This window comes from Staurois parvus, unplaced genomic scaffold (genome assembly GCF_062004578.1).
Source record: "Staurois parvus isolate SC_StPar_1 unplaced genomic scaffold, SC_StPar_1.0 ptg000436l, whole genome shotgun sequence".
NCBI lineage: Eukaryota > Metazoa > Chordata > Amphibia > Anura > Ranidae > Staurois > Staurois parvus.
The window spans coordinates 6262973-6289208 of record NW_028318232.1 but is presented as its reverse complement, the minus strand read 5'-3'; the positions used below and the strand labels follow the sequence as shown (position 1 = coordinate 6289208).

The following is a 26236-nucleotide window of genomic DNA, read 5'->3' as shown; positions in this document are numbered from 1 at the left end:
TAAACACTCTAAATTCGTGAACTATCATAACCGATTGAACTCATTGACCCTAGTGTCCCATATATTCAATTATTATCTTCCTTTTTTATGCTAGAGGGGACTCCTCTAATCAGAAGACACAGGTTGCTTCCATGTGGTACTTGCAACTTCTGTATCTGGGCTCCCCTTTTCACTCAAGGATATTTGTAATATACCTTTGGTATATAGGTTTTCTAGAAATTTCTGTATTCCTACTTGACCTTTTTTCATTGGCCACTCAGTCCTGCTTTAGGAAGGATTTACATATTCAAACATAAATTACTTTGTTTGCTGAACAGAATTGTTTGGATTTACAGTATGCTAATGAGCCATAAAGGATTTATATTTTTATTAAAATCTGGAGGAGGAGAGAAGCAGCTGTCATCGGTTATGGACGCATCCCATAATATCCCCGCGTTGGGGTACTTTGCCAAAATGTATGCCCAACTTTGCAATTATCCCAATAACATTCTTACAGTATCTTCACATGCATGTCTGTTTCTGCGTTTGGTGACCTTCTCTAGAGGCTCAGACCAAGGCTGACAAGAATGGACAGTCAAATGAGAACAAGCATGTCACCAGAGGCACAGCTGCTCCTGACAATCAGATATGTAACATTTTTGTTATCATGAAAAATGTACATATATATAGACAGGGATTCTTTTAGTTTGTATTAAAAGCTTTAGAGACAAATTTTAACACTTTTCAAGATAGAGTTTATTATTGAAAAGGTCAAATAGTGCAATTAAAATATTTCCCGAAAGGGATGTTATAAGGACATAAAGAGAGCAATAATGCAACAGAGAAATAAAAGGGGGTGAACATGGAGAATACTTGCAAAGTCCTGGTTTTAGCAGAGTCCAATTGTCCAAGCAAAAGCGTTGTTGTGGCTCTCTTGGGTGTTCCTTGGTTGATGTTAAAACGGGAGCTTCCTTAACAGATCCTGTCAGTCCCTTCTCTGTGATATCAAAGGGGTGTTGACAGAGACCATCTGACCAATGGTCCGGTTTAAGAGACCAATTCCCCAAATACAATTCTTATAGATATTCATATTTTTAGCTTCAAAACGGATACAGATATGACAGATCTCGGATACCTATTTCTCATAGAAGGGGTATGGAGGCCTAATCCACTATGGAACCTCCTAGCATAGGAATATGTGGGTTCAAAATGCTACCCAATAACAGATGAAGGTGACTATGACTTTATTCTGGCTAGATTGTCATAATACTTTATTCTGGCTAGATTGTCATAATTTCAGAAATGATAAAACATGCTGAAGTCTTAGAATCTTGGCTCATAAGCTGTCTATCAGCAATGTGTATTGGCTATTTTCTTCTGCTAAGCTATCTACCACTGTAGTTCTCTTAATTGCTCAAGCTTGCGAGGATGACAGATTTATTAGGGTCTACAACTGGAATGGGGGATTGAGCTAATGGAGAAGCCTGTGTGTCTGATCAATGGATTGATAAGAAAGTCCTGGCATCAGTTAACAGTTGTTTATTGTGCCAGATGGCTTCCTGGGGATGGCTTCCTGGAGAATGCAAGAAGGGAACTAATGCTGCTCTTCATCACCATTTGTGACAAACTGTCATGGATGCAATCTTAACAACATGGCATCCTTGCCCTTTCACCCAGCTTTGTGAGGGCTCAATGCTTGTCCCCATTACAAGCTGCAAAGCCGGTTTTTCCGTCAGGAAAAGATGACTTCAAAAAGTAGGGAGGGAGTAGAGAGAGCATCTGATTGTTATAATGGATTTCGTAGTTTTGAAAATTGATGAGTCCATCCTGCTGCTTGTGTTACGGAGGCTGAGGAGACAGAGACAGCTGGAGGAGGGGAGAAGCAACCATCGTCGGTTCTGGACACATCTCATAATATCCCAGCGTCTCTCTTTGGGGTATTTTGCCAATATGTATGCCCAACTTCACAATTATCCTGATACATTTTTCAACTTCACATGCATGTTCATTCCTGCGTTTGATGACCTTCTGTAGAGGCTTAGACCAAGGCTGACAGGAATAGCCACCAAAGGAACAGATCCTTGTGACAATCAGGTATGTAACATTTTTGTTATCATGGAAAATGTACAGATAAATATTTTTTTTTAATGTATTTTAGTTTATTTAATTTTCACCCTTTTTTAATTTAGGCTATATTCAAAATGTTTATAATTGTATGTTTTTTAACTTTTTTTTTTTTTGCATAAACATTTTTTTAATATTTTTTTTTAAATCCATGCTGGACAATAATCTGCATGGTAACAGAGTGTAAATGGTCGATATTCAAAAATATGAATATCTATAAGTATTGTATTTGGGGAATTGGTCATAAATGTGGTGGCCTCCCAGCACCTGTCTCTTAAACCGGACATTTGGTCTCAGTCAACACCCCTTTGATATCAGAGAGAAGGGACTGACAGGATCTGTTAAGGAAGCTCTCATTTTAACATCAACCAAGGAACACCCAAGAGAGCCACACCAACGTTTTTGCTTGGACAATTGGACTCTGCTAAAACCAGGACTTTGCAAGTATTCTCCATGTTCACCCCCTTTTATTTCTCTGTTGCGTTATTGCTCTCTTTATGTCCTTATAACATCCCTTTCTGTAAATATTTTAATTGCACTATTTGACCTTTTCATTAATAAACCCTATTTTTAAAAGTGTTAAAATTGTCTCTAAACCCTTTAATGTAAACTAAAAGAATCCCTGTCTCTTGAAGAGTGCTACTGTATATACTAATCCTCTGAATATACCTGTCTGTGGTGACAGTGTGTGTTACAGACGTTTATTGTTTACATTTGTTCTTACAAACATTGTGAAGGGTTGATAGGCCCAAAGCTATCTGGTGGCAGTTTGTAGTTTGCAGGGCTAATTGCTAATTAACCTAACCCAGTGACAATTGCTCTTAGGCTGCTGGCACATAGATTGTGGTTCCACAAGCTGAAAAATCTTTGTGCAGGGTGCAGCTTAGAGTGGCATTGTTACACAAGTGACAGCACAGTGTGAGATTGGCGGGTCCTTTGCCATGAGTTGGTGAGAATGGCAGGGGTTGGGCACTGCATTTGTCACACAACTCATTATTCTTAACATCCTGTGTGCATGAGGCCTAATAAGCCAAATTAGCTGATGAACAACTTAGTCAGAACTCATTAATGCTATTTATCTTTTGTTTTTGGTTTAAACATATTTGTTTACCAAATGTAATTAATTTATTTTCCACAGCCACAGCAATGCTCCTCTCTAACAACTCTTTTATTGAATTGGTGGACAAAGTAATGGAATGTACGTGGGATGAGACTAAAGCCTACCCTGATGATTTGTCTGGGTCCCTCTGCTGTTCGGCATTGTTAATTACATCATCTCTGACTAATTTCCAGCAGCTCTATGCTTTACAAGTGAGATACAATAGTGTTGTACATGATCAGTAATATTATTATTGGGAACAAATGCTGAGCAAACCAAGCTATATGTCTATGCTGTAGCCCATTACATATAATAAATGTGTACAATGCATAGTTAAATTTACTGTAGAGTATATATTTTTATATTAATATAAAAATAGTCACACTTCCTATTTTCTCTAACATCCATCAAATAAAAGGAATTAGGGTTTTTCCTTACTTTCTATTCTGTTAAATATTCCGAAAATAAGGAGAAATAATCTAAATGAGGATACAGATAGTATTGCCCTTCAGTGAATACAAATATTTTAATATATGTATCCGTGCTAGTTCATGACTTTGATGCAGATCCAGTTATAAATAAGTTAAGTAAGTAAAGCGATTATTAAAATATTGGAAGTGTGCAGTAGTATGTAGCCTTTTGTAGTGAATTTGACTTTCAGGGGTTGTATTCCTTGTGTTTTTGTGTCTTATTACTGTGTTAAATAGGGCCGTGATGTTTACACTTGAAGTTGTGTCTTTACAGGTACATAAAACTGTGCGTGTGGATGTACGCAAAATAGTGAATATCATTTCATTCAAATATAAATCAACTTCACCCAAGCTAATGAGTAAGTGAATGTTTTAAGGCATAGGGATACCATTTAAAGCTGAATCACTGGCAAACAGCTAATTACATAGCTAAAATACATTCAGGTGAAACTCGAAAAATTAGAATATTGTGCAAAAGTTCATTTATTTCAGTAATGCAACTTAAAAGGTGAAACTAATATATGAGATAGACTCATTACATGCAAAGCAAGATAGTTCAAGCTGTGATTTGTCATAATTGTGATGATTATGGCTTACAGCTCATGAAAACCCCAAATCCACAATCTCAGAAAATTAGAATATTGTGAAAATCACGGCTTGAACTATCTTGCTTTGCATGTAATGAGTCTATCTCATATATTAGTTTCACCTTCTAAGTTGCATTACTGAAATAAATGAACTTTTGCATGTGTCTAAATCATGTGTATACTGTACTTGGTAAAGGATTTATAATTCTAATCAGCCAGTCCTGCCATGTAGCACAACCGGATACTAGGCCCTTCTGGAGGCTACAATACAGGAAAATTAAATAGCAGAATCCTTCCTACCTTCTCTTTTGTAAACATGTTGTATAATAATGAGTCTGGCTTTTACCCTAGGTTCTCACCTATGCGTGTTGCGATTGATGTGTTTTTCCAGCACATTATACGGTGCATTTTACATTTCTGAACATGCATTTTTTATGCATTTTGTGGTTTTTTTTGGGGAGGTTTGTTCTTAGGGGGAGCTGTTTGTTGTCATACAGGTGAAAAACAAAAAACGCAGTGGAAACACACTGAAAACACAATACCTGTGTTTTTGATACAGTTCCATTGAATTCTATTGAACCAAAAATGTAATCTGCTGAGGGTAAAAAAAGTCCCTGACCCATTCCAAAAATAGCAGATAAAGCGCACATTCATGTGAACATGAACTATAGGAAATAATGTTAACTGGACTGTAATGTGTTTCTGCAAATTGGGAATCCCGTAGGAACTCTCTGTACACTGTCAATTACCCTTTCCAGCAAACATTGCAATAAAAATAGGGATTTTTATTTCACACATTTTGCAATACATGTTTAAGCTGGCCAACTGTGTCAAAGTAATCCCTCTATGGTCCGTCCTACCCTGCTCTGCCAACACAATGGGGGTTCTTCCGGGATTTCTAGTGTTAATATGTGGCTACACCCCTTTGGCACCTGAAAGATAAATGCATGTACAAACTATTTAAATTTGAGCACAGGTACAGTATATCTTGTTTTTGTTGCATGGTAGGTCAGTAGCCAGACCTAAACCTAGTAGAACTCCCCCACTTGGTGTCTGTTTGCCCCAGATTAGCATTGTGTCCACAGTAGCATTTACGTTGGCAGAACAGAGTAGAACTGGCTTTAGAGGGATTCCTTTGATGCAGCTGGCCAGCTTAAGCATAAACTGCAAACTGGGCAACGCACTGGAATCTGCACAAGTGTTAAGCTAACCTTAGTAATTGTCCTTTCTCTTCCACTTCTGATGCTGCTGTGCACAGGATTATAGGAGGCTGATATCAAGACAGGGTCAGGTACTTACAGCTGCATGTAAAAAGTAAATTTTTTAAATTTGTTTAACGTGATATTAAACCCAAAAGCAAACATGTATTATATTGCAGCTTACCATTTCTTAGATGTGATAGCTGCATTCATTTTCTTTTTTTAGGCTTTTTTTCTTATATTTTCACCTGCTGGAAAAAAATTCAGTAATCACATCTAATGATTGAAAAGCTGCGATACATTACAGTTTTGATTTGGGGTTTAATACTGCTTTAATAGATACATAAAATTACCTTTTTCTCCCTGAATTTCAGCTTTGAGTGCAAACAAAAGTACTCACTGACTACTTATTTTAATTGGCCAGTGTTGAGTCATGTATATATTTCCTAGGGGGGAAACAAAGTGAGAGTGAGAGTTTCTAACAGTTGGAAATTATCATTCTCACACAAAGATTTCCCAGTCTATCAGTATGTGGGTCATAGCCGTGTAGAAAACTCCTTTAACAAAATGGAAAAAGTATTCACCATTTGTGCACTGCTGTCATCCAGAAAAGTAGCTGGTCTCAGAGGAGCATCAGTGAAATCCAGGATAAACAAGAATCTCACTGCCCATCATTCTGATAAATGATAATTTGGAAACACTGTGGTGGAGGCAATAAACTGAGACTGTGGAGGAGGAGGCATGCTGAGACCATGGAGGCTGTGGAAGAGGAGGCATGCTGAGTCCAAGAAGGAGGTGGAGGAGGAGGCACACTGAGATGTTGTGGAGGAGGAGGCATGCTGAGGCAAGCTCTTAGATGCGTGAAAGGCACAGCCAATCTGTGGGTAGGTGCACGAGGAGAGTGACACAGCTGGATAAACTGACGGGGAGAAACCAGTAATTTGAGATTGAGGGTGCAAGAGTCGGGAGTCCAGACATGCTGACAGGAGGATTGGCAGGAGGGCATGAGACACACTGACAGGAGATGTCCCAGCACGCTGGCAGGGGCTGCAGACACACCACTGTGAATGTGGGAGCGGGACAAGTTGATAAGGCTGACTGCAGAGGGGCTGGGGTAATGTGAGGGCTCTATGATTACTGAATCAGGGAGTAATCTGAGTAACTTGAGTACTGGGAGTGACTTGGGGTACTGGGAGTGCTGGGAGTAACGTGGAAGAAAAAGATTCCAAATCGGTAAAAAAAATAAAAAAGGATACTGCTCAGGTTAGGATTAACTAACAGCAAAATATATATATATATATATATATATATATATATATATATATATATATATATAGTTGCAAGAAAAAGTATGTGAACCCCTTGGGATTACGTGGAGTTTTGCATGAATTGGGCATAAAATGTGCTCTGAACATCATCTAAGTCACAACAATAGAAGAACACAGTGTGCTGAACATAATACTACACACACATTAGATGTTGCCATGGTTTAATTGCACATAACATTTAAACATTCACAGTGCAGGGAGGAAAAAGTATGTGAGGCCCTAGCTTAATGACTTCTCCCAGAGCTAATTGGAGCCAGGAGTGAGCCAACCTTGACTCCAATCAGTGTTATGATATTGGATGTGTTGCTGACAGCTGTCCTGCCCTTAAAAAACACACACCTGTTTTGGGTTTACTGGTTTCAAGAAGCACTGTCTGATGTGAACCATGCCTCGCAGAAAAAAGCTCTCAGAAGACCTACGATCAAGAATTGTTGACTTGCATGAAGCTGGAAAGGGTTACAAAAGTATCTCCAAAAGCCTTGATGTTCATGTGTTCACGGTAAGACAGACTGTCTACAAATGGAGAAAGTTTAGCACTGTTGCTACTCTCCCTAGGCGTGGTCGTCCTGTAAAAATGACTGCAAGAGCACAGCGCAGAATGCTGCATGAGGTAAAGAAGAATCCCAGAGTGTCAGCTAAAGAGCTACAGAAATCTCTGGCACATGCTAACATTTTTTTTGACACATCTACAATAAGGAAAACATTAAACAAGAATGGAGTACATGGGAGGACACCACGGAGGAAGCCATTGTTGTCCAAAAAGAATATTGCAGCACGTTTGAAGTTTGCAAAAGAGCACCTGGATGTTCCACAGCACTACTGGCAAAATATACTGTGGACAGATGAAACCAAGATTGAATTGTTTGGGAAGAACACACAACACTATGTGTGGAGAAAAAAAGGCATAGCACACCAACATCAAAACCTCATCCCCACTGTAAAACATGGCGGAGGGAGCATCATGGTTTGGGGCTGCTTTGCTGCCTCAGGGCCTGGACGGATTGTTGTCATTGATGGGAAAATGAATTCCAGAGTTTATCAAGACATTTTGCAGGAAAACGTACGACCATCTGTCCGCCAACTGAAGCTCCGCAGAGGATGGGTGATGCAACAGGACAATGACCCAAAGCATACAAGTAATTTGACAAAACAATGGCTGCAACAGCACAGAATACGCCTTCTGGAGTGGCCCAGTCAGAGTCCTGACCTCAACTGGATTGAAATGCTGTGGCATGACCTTAAGAGAGCGATTCACACCAGACATCCCAAGAATATTGCTACACTGAAACAGTTTTGTGAAGAGGAGTGGTACAAAATTACTCCAGAACGTTGTGCAGGTCTGATCTGCAACTAGAGGAAACGTTTGGTTGAGGTTATTGCTGCCAAAGGAGGGTCAACCAGTTATTAAGTCCAAAGGTTCACATACTTTTTCCTCCCTGCACTGTGAATGTTTACATGCTATGTGCAATTAAACCATGGCAACATCTAATGTTTGTGTAGTATTATGTTCAGCACACTGTGTTCTTCTATTGTTGTGACTTAGATGACGTTCAGAGCACATTTTATGCCCAATTCATGCAAAACTCCACGTAATCCCAAGGGGTTCACACTATTTGATTGCTTATAGCAAAGAATTTATTTGCTATAAGCAAGCATTTAACTGAATGAAATCAATTCTGTCAGGTTTTTTTGTTGTGATTAGCTGTGATCTGCCACGGCTAATCACATGACACAGATGCGCTGTGATTGGCCCAGCTTGTGCATGTGATCACTGTGACACACTTGTATATAATGGATGGCATGAAAGGAAGCCATCCATTGTATACAACTGTCATGTAACCTGCTGAGATTGGTCACATCGGGTCACATGGTGCTGGCAACGGGATCGGTACACAGATCTGTCATCGAACGTGTCCGAGGTACACAGCCGGTGACAGGTCTCGCAACAGCTTGGCCCTGCGGGCACGCGCAAAGCACAATCTGGGAAGGACATTATATGACGCCCTACCGAAGAGACAAGAGGCTCGTCCGGCCATCATTCTACTATAGTCCGGGTGGGAAGTGGTTATTGTGGAGGGTGCAACTCTGTTGGGGAAGAGGATGGCCAATAAGTTGTAGGGACTTTTAATCACTTCAACGACATCCAGGTATGTTGCTGGACTTTCGGTGTTTATATCGGAGTGGTGCACTGCAGGCATCTCCCTGGTACCATTTGTCAGAGCTGGCAGTCAGTTCTCTTGTAATAGCAATAAGAGCGGCTTTCCAGCTCCTAGATTGCTATTACAAGCAGCGGGAGGGGACGGCCCCCCTCCCATCATTTTACACCACTCTCTCAGGCTCTCCCATCCCACCAGGAGACCCAAGACACCTGCCAGTGCATGCACTGGCCATCTGAACAGCTGAACAAAGCCAGGATCGGCTTTGATCGGCTCTCCATTATAGTAAACCGGAAGCGATGACCTAACGTTTAAAAAAAAAAAAACACCGGTCTTGGTGTTTTTGAATGCTTTTAAGTGCAGAGGAGGGATTTGGGGTCTTATAGACAGAACTCTCCCTAAAGAGTACCTGTCACATGCCTATTGCTGTCACAGGGGGTGTTTACATTCCTTGTGATAGTAATAACAGTGATAAAAAAAAACAGTGTAGAAATACAAATAAAAAAATAAATTAATAATAATAATAAAAAAAAAAGTAAAGTGCCCCCATCCTCTCATGCTCATGCTCAAAGGCAAATGTGCGCATCGGTCCCACACACATGCAAACAGTGATGGACCCACACATGTGAGGTGTCACCGCAAACATCAGATCATGGGCAATAATTCTGGCATCAGACCTCCTCTGGAAATCTAATGTGATAACTAGAGATGAGCGAATCGAACTTGGCGAAGTGGAATTCGTTTCGAATATTAGGAAAATTAGCAGACTTCGGATGCGCGAATCGAAATTTTTCCTAAAATGGCGGCGACATGTGTGGCGACGGAGCGGGGATCTCTGGGAAGGCGCGCAGACAAGGCGCGCTGACCCATAATGCATTCATTCATGACATGTGATCGCATTAGCCAATCAGCAGCCAGCCAGCCAGCACTGTGTAATGGTGCAGCTATAAATTGCGGCCATCTTACAATTCTCCATTTGCCTCCGGTCATTCAAGAGAGACAGACCTCTCTGTATTAGGGACAGAGTTAGGGCCACAGATACTTTAGGGACACAGAAACGTTACTTAGGGACACAGAATTGTTACTCAGGGACACAGAACTGTAACTCAGGGACACAGAACTGTAACTCAGGGACACAGAACTGTTACTCAGGGACACAGAACTGTAACTCAGGGACACAGAACTGTAACTCAGGGACACAGAACTGTTACTCAGGGACACAGAACTGTAACTCAGGGACACAGAACTGTTACTCAGGGACACAGAACTGTAACTCAGGGACACAGAACTGTTACTCAGGGACACAAAACTGTAACTCAGGGACACAGAACTGTAACTCAGGGACACAGAACTGTTACTCAGGGACACAGAACTGTAACTCAGGGACACAGAACTGTTACTCAGGGACACAGAACTGTTACTCAGGGACACAGAACTGTAACTCAGGGACACAGAACTGTAACTCAGGGACACAGAACTGTTACTCAGGGACACAGAACTGTAACTCAGGGACACAGAACTGTTACTCAGGGACACAGAACTGTAACTCAGGGACACAGAACTGTTACTCAGGGACACAGAACTGTAACTCAGGGACACCGAACTGTTACTCAGGGACACAGAACTGTAACTCAGGGACACAGAACTGTTACTCAGGGACACAGAACTGTAACTCAGGGACACAGAACTGTTACTCAGGGACACAGAACTGTTACTCAGGGACAGACACATAATTGTTACTCAGGGACACAGAACTGTTACTCAGGGACACAGAACTGTTACTCAGGGACAGACACAGAATTGTTACTGAGGGACACAGAATTGTTACTGAGGGACACAGAATTGTTACTGAGGGACACAGAACTGTTACTCAGGGACACAGAACTTTTACTCAGGGACAGACACAGAATTGTTACTGAGGGACACAGAATTGTTACTGAGGGACACAGAATTGTTACTCAGGGACAGACACAGAATTGTTACTGAGGGACACAGAACTGTTACTCAGGGACACAGAACTGTTACTCAGGGACACAGAACTGTTACTCAGGGACAGACACAGAATTGTTACTGAGGGACACAGAATTGTTACTGAGGGACACAGAATTGTTACTGAGGGACACAGAATTGTTACTCAGGGACAGACACAGAATTATTACTGAGGGACACAGAACTGTTACTCAGGGACACAGAACTGTTACTCAGGGACACAGAATCGTTACTCAGGGACACAGAATTGTTACTCAGGGACAGACACAGAATTGTTACTGAGGGACACAGAATTGTTACTCAGGGACACAGAATTGTTACTCAGGGACACAGAATTGTTACTCAGGGACAGACACAGAATTGTTACTGAGGGAAACAGAACTGTTACTCAGGGACACAGAACTGTTACCCAGGGACACAGAACTGTTACTCAGGGACACAGAACTGTTACTCAGGGACAGACACAGAATTGTTACTGAGGGACACAGAATTGTTACTGAGGGACACAGAATTGTTACTGAGGGACACAGAACTGTTACTCAGGGACACAGAACTGTTACTCAGGGACAGACACAGAATTGTTACTGAGGGACACAGAATTGTTACTGAGGGACACAGAATTGTTACTGAGGGACACAGAATTGTTACTCAGAGACAGACACAGAATTGTTACTGAGGGACACAGAACTGTTACTCAGGGACAAAGAACGGTTACTCAGGGACACAGAACTGTTACTCAGGGACAGACACAGAATTGTTACTGAGGGACACAGAATTGTTACTGAGGGACACAGAATTGTTACTCAGGGACAGACACAGAATTGTTACTGAGGGACACAGAACTGTTACTCAGGGACACAGAACTGTTACTCAGGGACACAGAACTGTTACTCAGGGACACAGAATCATTACTCAGGGACACAGAATTGTTACTCAGGGACAGACACATAATTGTTACTGAGGGACACAGAATTGTTACTGAGGGACACAGAATTGTTACTGAGGGACACAGAATTGTTACTCAGGGACAGACACAGAATTGTTACTGAGGGACACAGAACTGTTACTCAGGGACACAGAACTGTTACTCAGGGACACAGAACTGTTACTCAGGGACAGACACAGAATTGTTACTGAGGGACACAGAATTGTTACTGAGGGACACAGAATTGTTACTCAGGGACACAGAACTGTTACTCAAGGACACAGAACTGTTACTCAGGGACACAGAACTGTTACTCAGGGACACAGAACTGTTACTCAGGGACAGACACAGAATTGTTACTGAGGGACACAGAATTGTTACTGAGGGACACAGAATTCTTACTGAGGGACACAGAATTGTTACTGAGGGACACAGAATTGTTACTGAGGGACACAGAACTGTTACTCAGGGACACAGAACTGTTACTCAGGGACAGACACAGAATTGTTACTGAGGGACACAGAATTGTTACTGAGGGACACATAATTGTTACTCAGGGACAGACACAGAATTGTTACTGAGGGAAACAGAACTGTTACTCAGGGACACAGAACTGTTACTCAGGGACACAGAATTGTTACTCAGGGACACACACATAATTGTTACTGAGGGACACAGAATTGTTACTGAGGGACACAGAATTGTTACTGAGGGACACAGAACTGTTACTCAGGGACAGACACAGAATTGTTACTGAGGGACACAGAACTGTTACTCAGGGACACAGAACTGTTACTCAGGGACACAGAACTGTTACTCAGGGACAGACACAGAATTGTTACTGAGAAACACAGAATTGTTACTGAGGGACACAGAATTGTTACTGAGGGACACAGAATTGTTACTGAGGGACACAGAACTGTTACTCAGGGACACAGAACTGTTACTCAGGGACAGACACAGAATTGTTACTGAGGGACACAGAATTGTTACTGAGGGACACAGAATTGTCACTGAGGGACACAGAACTGTTACTCAGGGACACAGAACTGTTACTCAGGGACACAGAGCTGTTACTCAGGGACAGACACAGAATTGTTACTGAGGGACACAGAATTGTTACTGAGGGACACAGAATTGTTACTCAGGGACAGACACAGAATTGTTACTGAGGGACAAAGAACTGTTACTCAGGGACACAGAACTGTTACTCAGGGACACAGAACTGTTACTCAGGGACAGACACATAATTGTTACTGAGGGACACAGAATTGTTACTGAGGGACACAGAATTGTTACTGAGGGACACAGAATTGTTACTCAGGGACAAACACAGAATTTTTACTGAGGGACACAGAACTGTTACTCAGGGACACAGAACTGTTACTCAGGGACACAGAACTGTTACTCAGGGACACAGAATCGTTACTCAGGGACACAGAATTGTTACTCAGGGATAGACACAGAATTGTTACTGAGGGACACAGAATTGTTACTGAGGGACACAGAATTGTTACTCAGGGACAGACACAGAATTGTTACTGAGGGACAAAGAACTGTTACTCAGGGACACAGAACTGTTACTCAGGGACACAGAACTGTTACTCAGGGACAGACACATAATTGTTACTGAGGGACACAGAATTGTTACTGAGGGACACAGAATTGTTACTGAGGGACACAGAATTGTTACTCAGGGACAAACACAGAATTTTTACTGAGGGACACAGAACTGTTACTCAGGGACACAGAACTGTTACTCAGGGACACAGAACTGTTACTCAGGGACACAGAATCGTTACTCAGGGACACAGAATTGTTACTCAGGGACAGACACAGAATTGTTACTGAGGGACACAGAATTGTTACTGAGGGACACAGAATTGTTACTGAGGGACACAGAACTGTTACTCAGGGACACAGAACTGTTACTCAGGGACACAGAACTGTTACTGAGGGACACAGAACTGTTACTCAGGGACACAGAACTGTTACTCAGGGACACAGAACTGTAACTCAGGGACACCGAACTGTTACTCAGGGACACAGAACTGTAACTCAGGGACACAGAACTGTTACTCAGGGACACAGAACTGTAACTCAGGGACACAGAACTGTTACTCAGGGACACAGAACTGTTACTCAGGGACAGACACATAATTGTTACTCAGGGACACAGAACTGTTACTCAGGGACACAGAACTGTTACTCAGGGACAGACACAGAATTGTTACTGAGGGACACAGAATTGTTACTGAGGGACACAGAACTGTTACTCAGGGACACAGAACTTTTACTCAGGGACAGACACAGAATTGTTACTGAGGGACACAGAATTGTTACTGAGGGACACAGAATTGTTACTCAGGGACAGACACAGAATTGTTACTGAGGGACACAGAACTGTTACTCAGGGACACAGAACTGTTACTCAGGGACACAGAACTGTTACTCAGGGACACAGAACTGTTACTCAGGGACAGACACAGAATTGTTACTGAGGGACACAGAATTGTTACTGAGGGACACAGAATTGTTACTGAGGGACACAGAATTGTTACTCAGGGACAGACACAGAATTATTACTGAGGGACACAGAACTGTTACTCAGGGACACAGAACTGTTACTCAGGGACACAGAATCGTTACTCAGGGACACAGAATTGTTACTCAGGGACAGACACAGAATTGTTACTGAGGGACACAGAATTGTTACTCAGGGACACAGAATTGTTACTCAGGGACAGACACAGAATTGTTACTGAGGGAAACAGAACTGTTACTCAGGGACACAGAACTGTTACCCAGGGACACAGAACTGTTACTCAGGGACACAGAACTGTTACTCAGGGACAGACACAGAATTGTTACTGAGGGACACAGAATTTTTACTGAGGGACACAGAATTGTTACTGAGGGACACAGAACTGTTACTCAGGGACACAGAACTGTTACTCAGGGACAGACACAGAATTGTTACTGAGGGACACAGAATTGTTACTGAGGGACACAGAATTGTTACTGAGGGACACAGAATTGTTACTCAGAGACAGACACAGAATTGTTACTGAGGGACACAGAACTGTTACTCAGGGACAAAGAACGGTTACTCAGGGACACAGAACTGTTACTCAGGGACAGACACAGAATTGTTACTGAGGGACACAGAATTGTTACTGAGGGACACAGAATTGTTACTCAGGGACAGACACAAAATTGTTACTGAGGGACACAGAACTGTTACTCAGGGACACAGAACTGTTACTCAGGGACACAGAATCATTACTCAGGGACACAGAATTGTTACTCAGGGACAGACACATAATTGTTACTGAGGGACACAGAATTGTTACTGAGGGACACAGAATTGTTACTGAGGGACACAGAATTGTTACTCAGGGACAGACACAGAATTGTTACTGAGGGACACAGAACTGTTACTCAGGGACACAGAACTGTTACTCAGGGACACAGAACTGTTACTCAGGGACAGACACAGAATTGTTACTGAGGGACACAGAATTGTTACTGAGGGACACAGAATTGTTACTGAGGGACACAGAATTGTTACTCAGGGACACAGAACTGTTACTCAAGGACACAGAACTGTTACTCAGGGACACAGAACTGTTACTCAGGGACACAGAACTGTTACTCAGGGACAGACACAGAATTGTTACTGAGGGACACAGAATTGTTACTGAGGGACACAGAATTCTTACTGAGGGACACAGAATTGTTACTGAGGGACACAGAATTGTTACTGAGGGACACAGAACTGTTACTCAGGGACACAGAACTGTTACTCAGGGACAGACACAGAATTGTTACTGAGGGACACAGAATTGTTACTGAGGGACACATAATTGTTACTCAGGGACAGACACAGAATTGTTACTGAGGGAAACAGAACTGTTACTCAGGGACACAGAACTGTTACTCAGGGACACAGAACTGTTACTCAGGGACACACACATAATTGTTACTGAGGGACACAGAATTGTTACTGAGGGACACAGAATTGTTACTGAGGGACACAGAACTGTTACTCAGGGACAGACACAGAATTGTTACTGAGGGACACAGAACTGTTACTCAGGGACACAGAACTGTTACTCAGGGACACAGAACTGTTACTCAGGGACAGACACAGAATTGTTACTGAGAAACACAGAATTGTTACTGAGGGACACAGAATTGTTACTGAGGGACACAGAATTGTTACTGAGGGACACAGAACTGTTACTCAGGGACACAGAACTGTTACTCAGGGACAGACACAGAATTGTTACTGAGGGACACAGAATTGTTACTGAGGGACACAGAATTGTCACTGAGGGACACAGAACTGTTACTCAGGGACACAGAACTGTTACTCAGGGACACAGAGCTGTTACTCAGGGACAGACACAGAATTGTTACTGAGGGACACAGAATTGTTACTGAGGGACACAGAATTGTTACTCAGGGACAGACACAGAATTGTTACTGAGGGACAAAGAACTGTTACTCAGGGACACAGAACTGTTACTCAGGGACACAGAACTGTTACTCAGGGACAGACACATAATTGTTACTGAGGGACACAGAATTGTTACTGAGGGACACAGAATTGTTACTGAGGGACACAGAATTGTTACTCAGGGACAAACACAGAATTTTTACTGAGGGACACAGAACTGTTACTCAGGGACACAGAACTGTTACTCAGGGACACAGAACTGTTACTCAGGGACACAGAATCGTTACTCAGGGACACAGAATCGTTACTCAGGGACAGACACAGAATTGTTACTGAGGGACACAGAATTGTTACTGAGGGACACAGAATTGTTACTGAGGGACACAGAACTGTTACTCAGGGACACAGAACTGTTACTCAGGGACACAGAACTGTTACTGAGGGACACAGAACTGTTACTCAGGGACACAGAACTGTTACTCAGGGACAGACACAGAATTGTTACTGAGGGACACAGAATTGTTACTGAGGGACACAGAATTGTAACTGAGGGACACAGAATTGTTACTCAGGGACAGACACAGAATTGTTACTGAGGGAAACAGAACTGTTACTCAGGGACACAGAACTGTTACCCAGGGACACAGAACTGTTACTCAGGGACACAGAACTGTTACTCATAGACACAGAACTGTTACTCAGGGACACAGAACTGTTACTCAGGGACAGACACAGAATTGTTACTGAGGGACACAGAATTGTTACTGAGGGACACAGAATTGTTACTAAGGGACACAGAACTGTTACTCAGGGACACAGAACTGTTACTCAGGGACAGACACAGAATTGTTACTGAGGGACACAGAATTGTTACTGAGGGACACAGAATTGTTACTGAGGGACACAGAATTGTTACTCAGGGACAGACACAGAATTGTTACTGAGGGACACAGAACTGTTACTCAGGGACACAGAACTGTTACTCAGGGACACAGAATTGTTACTGAGGGACACAGAATTGTTACTGAGGGACACAGAATTGTTACTCAGGGACAGACACAGAATTGTTACTGAGGGACACAGAACTGTTACTCAGGGACACAGAACTGTTACTCAGGGACACAGAAATGTTACTCAGGGACACAGAATCGTTACTCAGGGACACAGAATTGTTACTCAGGGACAGACACAGAATTGTTACTGAGGGACACAGAATTGTTACTCAGGGACACAGAATTGTTACTCAGGGACAGACACAGAATTGTTACTGAGGGACACAGAATTGTTACTGAGGGACACAGAATTGTTACTGAGGGACACAGAACTGTTACTCAGGGACACAGAACTGTTACTCAGGGACAGACACATAATTGTTACTGAGGGACACAGAATTGTTACTGAGGGACACAGAATTGTTACTGAGGGACACAGAATTGTTACTCAGGGACAGACACAGAATTGTTACTGAGGGACACAGAACTGTTACTTAGGGACACAGAACTGTTACTCAGGGACACAAAACTGTTACTCAGGGACAGACACAGAATTGTTACTGAGGGACACAGAATTGTTACTGAGGGACACAGAATTGTTACTGAGGGACACAGAACTGTTACTCAGGGACACAGAACTGTTACTCAGGGACAGACACAGAATTGTTACTGAGGGACACAGAATTGTTACTGAGGGACACAGAATTGTTACTCAGGGACAGACACAGAATTGTTACTGAGGGACAAAGAACTGTTACTTAGGGACACAGAACTGTTACTCAGGGACACAGAACTGTTACTCAGGGACAGACACATAATTGTTAATGAGGGACACAGAATTGTTACTGAGGGACACAGAATTGTTACTGAGGGACACAGAATTGTTACTCAGGGACAAACACAGAATTTTTACTGAGGGACACAGAACTGTTACTCAGGGACACAGAACTGTTACTCAGGGACACAGAACTGTTACTCAGGGACACAGAATTGTTACTCAGGGACAGACACAGAATTGTTACTGAGGGACACAGAATTGTTACTGAGGGACACAGAATTGTTACTCAGGGACACAGAACTATTACTCAGGGACACAGAACTGTTACTGAGGGACACAGAACTGTTACTCAGGGACACAAAACTGTTACTCAGGGACAGACACAGAATTGTTACTGAGGGACACAGAATTGTTACTGAGGGACACAGAATTGTTACTGAGGGACACAGAATTGTAACTGAGGGACACAGAATTGTTACTCAGGGACAGACACAGAATTGTTACTGAGGGAAACAGAACTGTTACTCAGGGACACAGAACTGTTACCCAGGGACACAGAACTGTTACTCAGGGACACAGAACTGTTACTCAGGGACACAGAACTGTTACTCAGGGACAGACACAGAATTGCTACTGAGGGACACAGAATTGTTACTGAGGGACACAGAATTGTTACTGAGGGACACAGAACTGTTACTCAGGGACACAGAACTGTTACTCAGGGACAGACACAGAATTGTTACTGAGGGACACAGAATTGTTACTGAGGGACACAGAATTGTTACTCAGGGACAGACACAGAATTGTTACTGAGGGACACAGAACTGTTACTCAGGGACACAGAACTGTTACTCAGGGACACAGAACTGTTACTCAGGGACAGACTCAGAATTGTTACTGAGGGACACAGAATTGTTACTGAGGGACACAGAATTGTTACTGAGGGACACAGAATTGTTACTCAGGGACACAGAATTGTTACTGAGGGACACAGAACTGTTACTCAGGGACACAGAACTGTTACTCAGGGACACAGAATCGTTACTCAGGGACACAGAATTGTTACTCAGGAACAGACACAGAATTGTTACTGAGGGACACAGAATTGTTACTGAGGGACACAGAATTGTTACTCAGGGACAGACACAGAATTGTTACTGAGGGAAACAGAACTGTTACTCTGGCACACAGAACTGTTACCCAGGGACACAGAACTGTTACTCAGGGACACAGAACTGTTACTCCGGGACACAGAACTGTTACTCCGGGACACAGAACTGTTACTCAGGGACACAGAACTGTTACTCAGGGACAGACACAGAATTGTTACTGAGGGACACAGAATTCTTACTGAGGGACACAGAATTGTTACTGAGGGACACAGAACTGTTACTCAGGGACACAGAACTGTTACTCAGGGACAGACACAGAATTGTTACTGAGGGACACAGAATTGTTACTCAGGGACAGACACAGAATTGTTACTGAGGGACACAGAACTGTTACTCAGGGACACAGAACTGTTACTCAGGGACACAGAACTGTTACTCAGGGACAGACACAGAATTGTTACTGAGGGATACAGAATTGTTACTGAGGGACACAGAATTGTTACTCAGGGACAGACACAGAATTGTTACTGAGGGACACAGAACTGTTACTCAGGGACACAGAACTGTTACTCAGGGACACAGAACTGTTACTCAGGGACAGACACAGAATTGTTACTGAGGGACACAGAATTGTTACTGAGGGACACAGAATTGTTACTGAGGGACACAGAACTGTTACTCAGGGACACAGAACTGTTACTCAGGGACAGACATATAATTGTTACTGAGGGACACAGAATTGTTACTGAGGGACACAGAATTGTTACTGAGGGACACAGAACTGTTACTCAGGGACACAGAACTGTTACTCAGGGACACAGAACTGTTACTCAGGGACAGACACAGAATTGTTACTGAGGGACACAGAATTGTTACTGAGGGACACAGAATTGTTACTGAGGGACACAGAATTGTTACTCAGGGACAGACACAGAATTATTACTGAGGGACACAGAACTGTTACTCAGGGACACAGAACTGTTACTCAGGGACACAGAATCGTTACTCAGGGACACAGAATTGTTACTCAGGGACAGACACAGAATTGTTACTGAGGGACACAGAATTGTTACTGAGGGACACAGAATTGTTACTCAGGGACACAGAATTGTTACTCAGGGACAGACACAGAATTGTTACTGAGGGAAACAGAACTGTTACTCAGGGACACAGAACTGTTACCCAGGGACACAGAACTGTTACTCAGGGACACAGAACTGTTACTCAGGGACAGACACAGAATTGTTACTGAGGGACACAGAATTTTTACTGAGGGACACAGAATTGTTACTGAGGGACACAGAACTGTTACTCAGGGACACAGAACTGTTACTCAGGGACAGACACAGAATTGTTACTGAGGGACACAGAATTGTTACTGAGGGACACAGAATTGTTACTGAGGGACACAGAATTGTTACTCAGAGACAGACACAGAATTGTTACTGAGGGACACAGAACTGTTACTCAGGGACAAAGAACGGTTACTCAGGGACACAGAACTGTTACTCAGGGACAGACACAGAATTGTTACTGAGGGACACAGAATTGTTACTGAGGGACACAGAATTGTTACTCAGGGACAGACACAAAATTGTTACTGAGGGACACAGAACTGTTACTCAGGGACACAGAACTGTTACTCAGGGACACAGAATCATTACTCAGGGACACAGAATTGTTACTCAGGGACAGACACATAATTGTTACTGAGGGACACAGAATTGTTACTGAGGGACACAGAATTGTTACTGAGGGACACAGAATTGTTACTCAGGGACAGACACAGAATTGTTACTGAGGGACACAGAACTGTTACTCAGGGACACAGAACTGTTACTCAGGGACACAGAACTGTTACTCAGGGACAGACACAGAATTGTTACTGAGGGACACAGAATTGTTACTGAGGGACACAGAATTGTTACTGAGGGACACAGAATTGTTACTCAGGGACACAGAACTGTTACTCAAGGACACAGAACTGTTACTCAGGGACACAGAACTGTTACTCAGGGACACAGAACTGTTACTCAGGGACAGACACAGAATTGTTACTGAGGGACACAGAATTGTTACTGAGGGACACAGAATTCTTACTGAGGGACACAGAATTGTTACTGAGGGACACAGAATTGTTACTGAGGGACACAGAACTGTTACTCAGGGACACAGAACTGTTACTCAGGGACAGACACAGAATTGTTACTGAGGGACACAGAATTGTTACTGAGGGACACATAATTGTTACTCAGGGACAGACACAGAATTGTTACTGAGGGAAACAGAACTGTTACTCAGGGACACAGAACTGTTACTCAGGGACACAGAACTGTTACTCAGGGACACACACATAATTGTTACTGAGGGACACAGAATTGTTACTGAGGGACACAGAATTGTTACTGAGGGACACAGAACTGTTACTCAGGGACAGACACAGAATTGTTACTGAGGGACACAGAACTGTTACTCAGGGACACAGAACTGTTACTCAGGGACACAGAACTGTTACTCAGGGACAGACACAGAATTGTTACTGAGAAACACAGAATTGTTACTGAGGGACACAGAATTGTTACTGAGGGACACAGAATTGTTACTGAGGGACACAGAACTGTTACTCAGGGACACAGAACTGTTACTCAGGGACAGACACAGAATTGTTACTGAGGGACACAGAATTGTTACTGAGGGACACAGAATTGTCACTGAGGGACACAGAACTGTTACTCAGGGACACAGAACTGTTACTCAGGGACACAGAGCTGTTACTCAGGGACAGACACAGAATTGTTACTGAGGGACACAGAATTGTTACTGAGGGACACAGAATTGTTACTCAGGGACAGACACAGAATTGTTACTGAGGGACAAAGAACTGTTACTCAGGGACACAGAACTGTTACTCAGGGACACAGAACTGTTACTCAGGGACAGACACATAATTGTTACTGAGGGACACAGAATTGTTACTGAGGGACACAGAATTGTTACTGAGGGACACAGAATTGTTACTCAGGGACAAACACAGAATTTTTACTGAGGGACACAGAACTGTTACTCAGGGACACAGAACTGTTACTCAGGGACACAGAACTGTTACTCAGGGACACAGAATCGTTACTCAGGGACACAGAATCGTTACTCAGGGACAGACACAGAATTGTTACTGAGGGACACAGAATTGTTACTGAGGGACACAGAATTGTTACTGAGGGACACAGAACTGTTACTCAGGGACACAGAACTGTTACTCAGGGACACAGAACTGTTACTGAGGGACACAGAACTGTTACTCAGGGACACAGAACTGTTACTCAGGGACAGACACAGAATTGTTACTGAGGGACACAGAATTGTTACTGAGGGACACAGAATTGTAACTGAGGGACACAGAATTGTTACTCAGGGACAGACACAGAATTGTTACTGAGGGAAACAGAACTGTTACTCAGGGACACAGAACTGTTACCCAGGGACACAGAACTGTTACTCAGGGACACAGAACTGTTACTCATAGACACAGAACTGTTACTCAGGGACACAGAACTGTTACTCAGGGACAGACACAGAATTGTTACTGAGGGACACAGAATTGTTACTGAGGGACACAGAATTGTTACTAAGGGACACAGAACTGTTACTCAGGGACACAGAACTGTTACTCAGGGACAGACACAGAATTGTTACTGAGGGACACAGAATTGTTACTGAGGGACACAGAATTGTTACTGAGGGACACAGAATTGTTACTCAGGGACAGACACAGAATTGTTACTGAGGGACACAGAACTGTTACTCAGGGACACAGAACTGTTACTCAGGGACACAGAATTGTTACTGAGGGACACAGAATTGTTACTGAGGGACACAGAATTGTTACTCAGGGACAGACACAGAATTGTTACTGAGGGACACAGAACTGTTACTCAGGGACACAGAACTGTTACTCAGGGACACAGAAATGTTACTCAGGGACACAGAATCGTTACTCAGGGACACAGAATTGTTACTCAGGGACAGACACAGAATTGTTACTGAGGGACACAGAATTGTTACTCAGGGACACATAATTGTTACTCAGGGACAGACACAGAATTGTTACTGAGGGACACAGAATTGTTACTGAGGGACACAGAATTGTTACTGAGGGACACAGAACTGTTACTCAGGGACACAGAACTGTTACTCAGGGACAGACACATAATTGTTACTGAGGGACACAGAATTGTTACTGAGGGACACAGAATTGTTACTGAGGGACACAGAATTGTTACTCAGGGACAGACACAGAATTGTTACTGAGGGACACAGAACTGTTACTTAGGGACACAGAACTGTTACTCAGGGACACAAAACTGTTACTCAGGGACAGACACAGAATTGTTACTGAGGGACACAGAATTGTTACTGAGGGACACAGAATTGTTACTGAGGGACACAGAACTGTTACTCAGGGACACAGAACTGTTACTCAGGGACAGACACAGAATTGTTACTGAGGGACACAGAATTGTTACTGAGGGACACAGAATTGTTACTCAGGGACAGACACAGAATTGTTACTGAGGGACAAAGAACTGTTACTTAGGGACACAGAACTGTTACTCAGGGACACAGAACTGTTACTCAGGGACAGACACATAATTGTTAATGAGGGACACAGAATTGTTACTGAGGGACACAGAATTGTTACTGAGGGACACAGAATTGTTACTCAGGGACAAACACAGAATTTTTACTGAGGGACACAGAACTGTTACTCAGGGACACAGAACTGTTACTCAGGGACACAGAACTGTTACTCAGGGACACAGAATTGTTACTCAGGGACAGACACAGAATTGTTACTGAGGGACACAGAATTGTTACTGAGGGACACAGAATTGTTACTCAGGGACACAGAACTATTACTCAGGGACACAGAACTGTTACTGAGGGACACAGAACTGTTACTCAGGGACACAAAACTGTTACTCAGGGACAGACACAGAATTGTTACTGAGGGACACAGAATTGTTACTGAGGGACACAGAATTGTTACTGAGGGACACAGAATTGTAACTGAGGGACACAGAATTGTTACTCAGGGACAGACACAGAATTGTTACTGAGGGAAACAGAACTGTTACTCAGGGACACAGAACTGTTACCCAGGGACACAGAACTGTTACTCAGGGACACAGAACTGTTACTCAGGGACACAGAACTGTTACTCAGGGACAGACACAGAATTGCTACTGAGGGACACAGAATTGTTACTGAGGGACACAGAATTGTTACTGAGGGACACAGAACTGTTACTCAGGGACACAGAACTGTTACTCAGGGACAGACACAGAATTGTTACTGAGGGACACAGAATTGTTACTGAGGGACACAGAATTGTTACTCAGGGACAGACACAGAATTGTTACTGAGGGACACAGAACTGTTACTCAGGGACACAGAACTGTTACTCAGGGACACAGAACTGTTACTCAGGGACAGACTCAGAATTGTTACTGAGGGACACAGAATTGTTACTGAGGGACACAGAATTGTTACTGAGGGACACAGAATTGTTACTCAGGGACACAGAATTGTTACTGAGGGACACAGAACTGTTACTCAGGGACACAGAACTGTTACTCAGGGACACAGAACTGTTACTCAGGGACACAGAATCGTTACTCAGGGACACAGAATTGTTACTCAGGAACAGACACAGAATTGTTACTGAGGGACACAGAATTGTTACTGAGGGACACAGAATTGTTACTCAGGGACAGACACAGAATTGTTACTGAGGGAAACAGAACTGTTACTCTGGCACACAGAACTGTTACCCAGGGACACAGAACTGTTACTCAGGGACACAGAACTGTTACTCCGGGACACAGAACTGTTACTCCGGGACACAGAACTGTTACTCAGGGACACAGAACTGTTACTCAGGGACAGACACAGAATTGTTACTGAGGGACACAGAATTCTTACTGAGGGACACAGAATTGTTACTGAGGGACACAGAACTGTTACTCAGGGACACAGAACTGTTACTCAGGGACAGACACAGAATTGTTACTGAGGGACACAGAATTGTTACTCAGGGACAGACACAGAATTGTTACTGAGGGACACAGAACTGTTACTCAGGGACACAGAACTGTTACTCAGGGACACAGAACTGTTACTCAGGGACAGACACAGAATTGTTACTGAGGGATACAGAATTGTTACTGAGGGACACAGAATTGTTACTCAGGGACAGACACAGAATTGTTACTGAGGGACACAGAACTGTTACTCAGGGACACAGAACTGTTACTCAGGGACACAGAACTGTTACTCAGGGACAGACACAGAATTGTTACTGAGGGACACAGAATTGTTACTGAGGGACACAGAATTGTTACTGAGGGACACAGAACTGTTACTCAGGGACACAGAACTGTTACTCAGGGACAGACATATAATTGTTACTGAGGGACACAGAATTGTTACTGAGGGACACAGAATTGTTACTGAGGGACACAGAACTGTTACTCAGGGACACAGAACTGTTACTCAGGGACACAGAACTGTTACTCAGGGACAGACACAGAATTGTTACTGAGGGACACAGAATTGTTACTGAGGGACACAGAATTGTTACTCAGGGACAGACACAGAATTGTTACTGAGGGACACAGAACTGTTACTCAGGGACACAGAACTGTTACTCAGGGACACAGAACTGTTACTCAGGGACAGACACATAATTGTTACTGAGGGACACAGAATTGTTACTGAGGGACACAGAATTGTTACTGAGGGACACAGAATTGTTACTCAGGGACAAACACAGAATTGTTACTGAGGGACACAGAACTGTTACTCAGGGACACAGAACTGTTACTCAGGGACACAGAATCGTTACTCAGGGACACAGAATTGTTACTCAGGGATAGACACAGAATTGTTACTGAGGGACACAGAATTGTTACTGAGGGACACAGAACTGTTACTCAGGGACACAGAACTGTTACTCAGGGACACAGAACTGTTACTC

The 26236-nt window shown here is 43.0% G+C and overlaps 1 protein-coding gene across 1 annotated transcript in view; it reads left to right on the top strand.

Moving 5' to 3' along the window:
* Nucleotides 1–26236, top strand: part of MEI1 (meiotic double-stranded break formation protein 1) — a 576193-nt gene that overhangs the window by 424187 nt on the left and 125770 nt on the right. Inside the window, exons 25-26 of the mRNA XM_089687729.1 lie at nt 3242–3414; nt 3947–4031. Of these exons, the coding sequence (XP_089543855.1) occupies nt 3242–3414; nt 3947–4031 (258 nt within the window). The remainder of the gene's footprint in view (nt 1–3241; nt 3415–3946; nt 4032–26236) is intronic.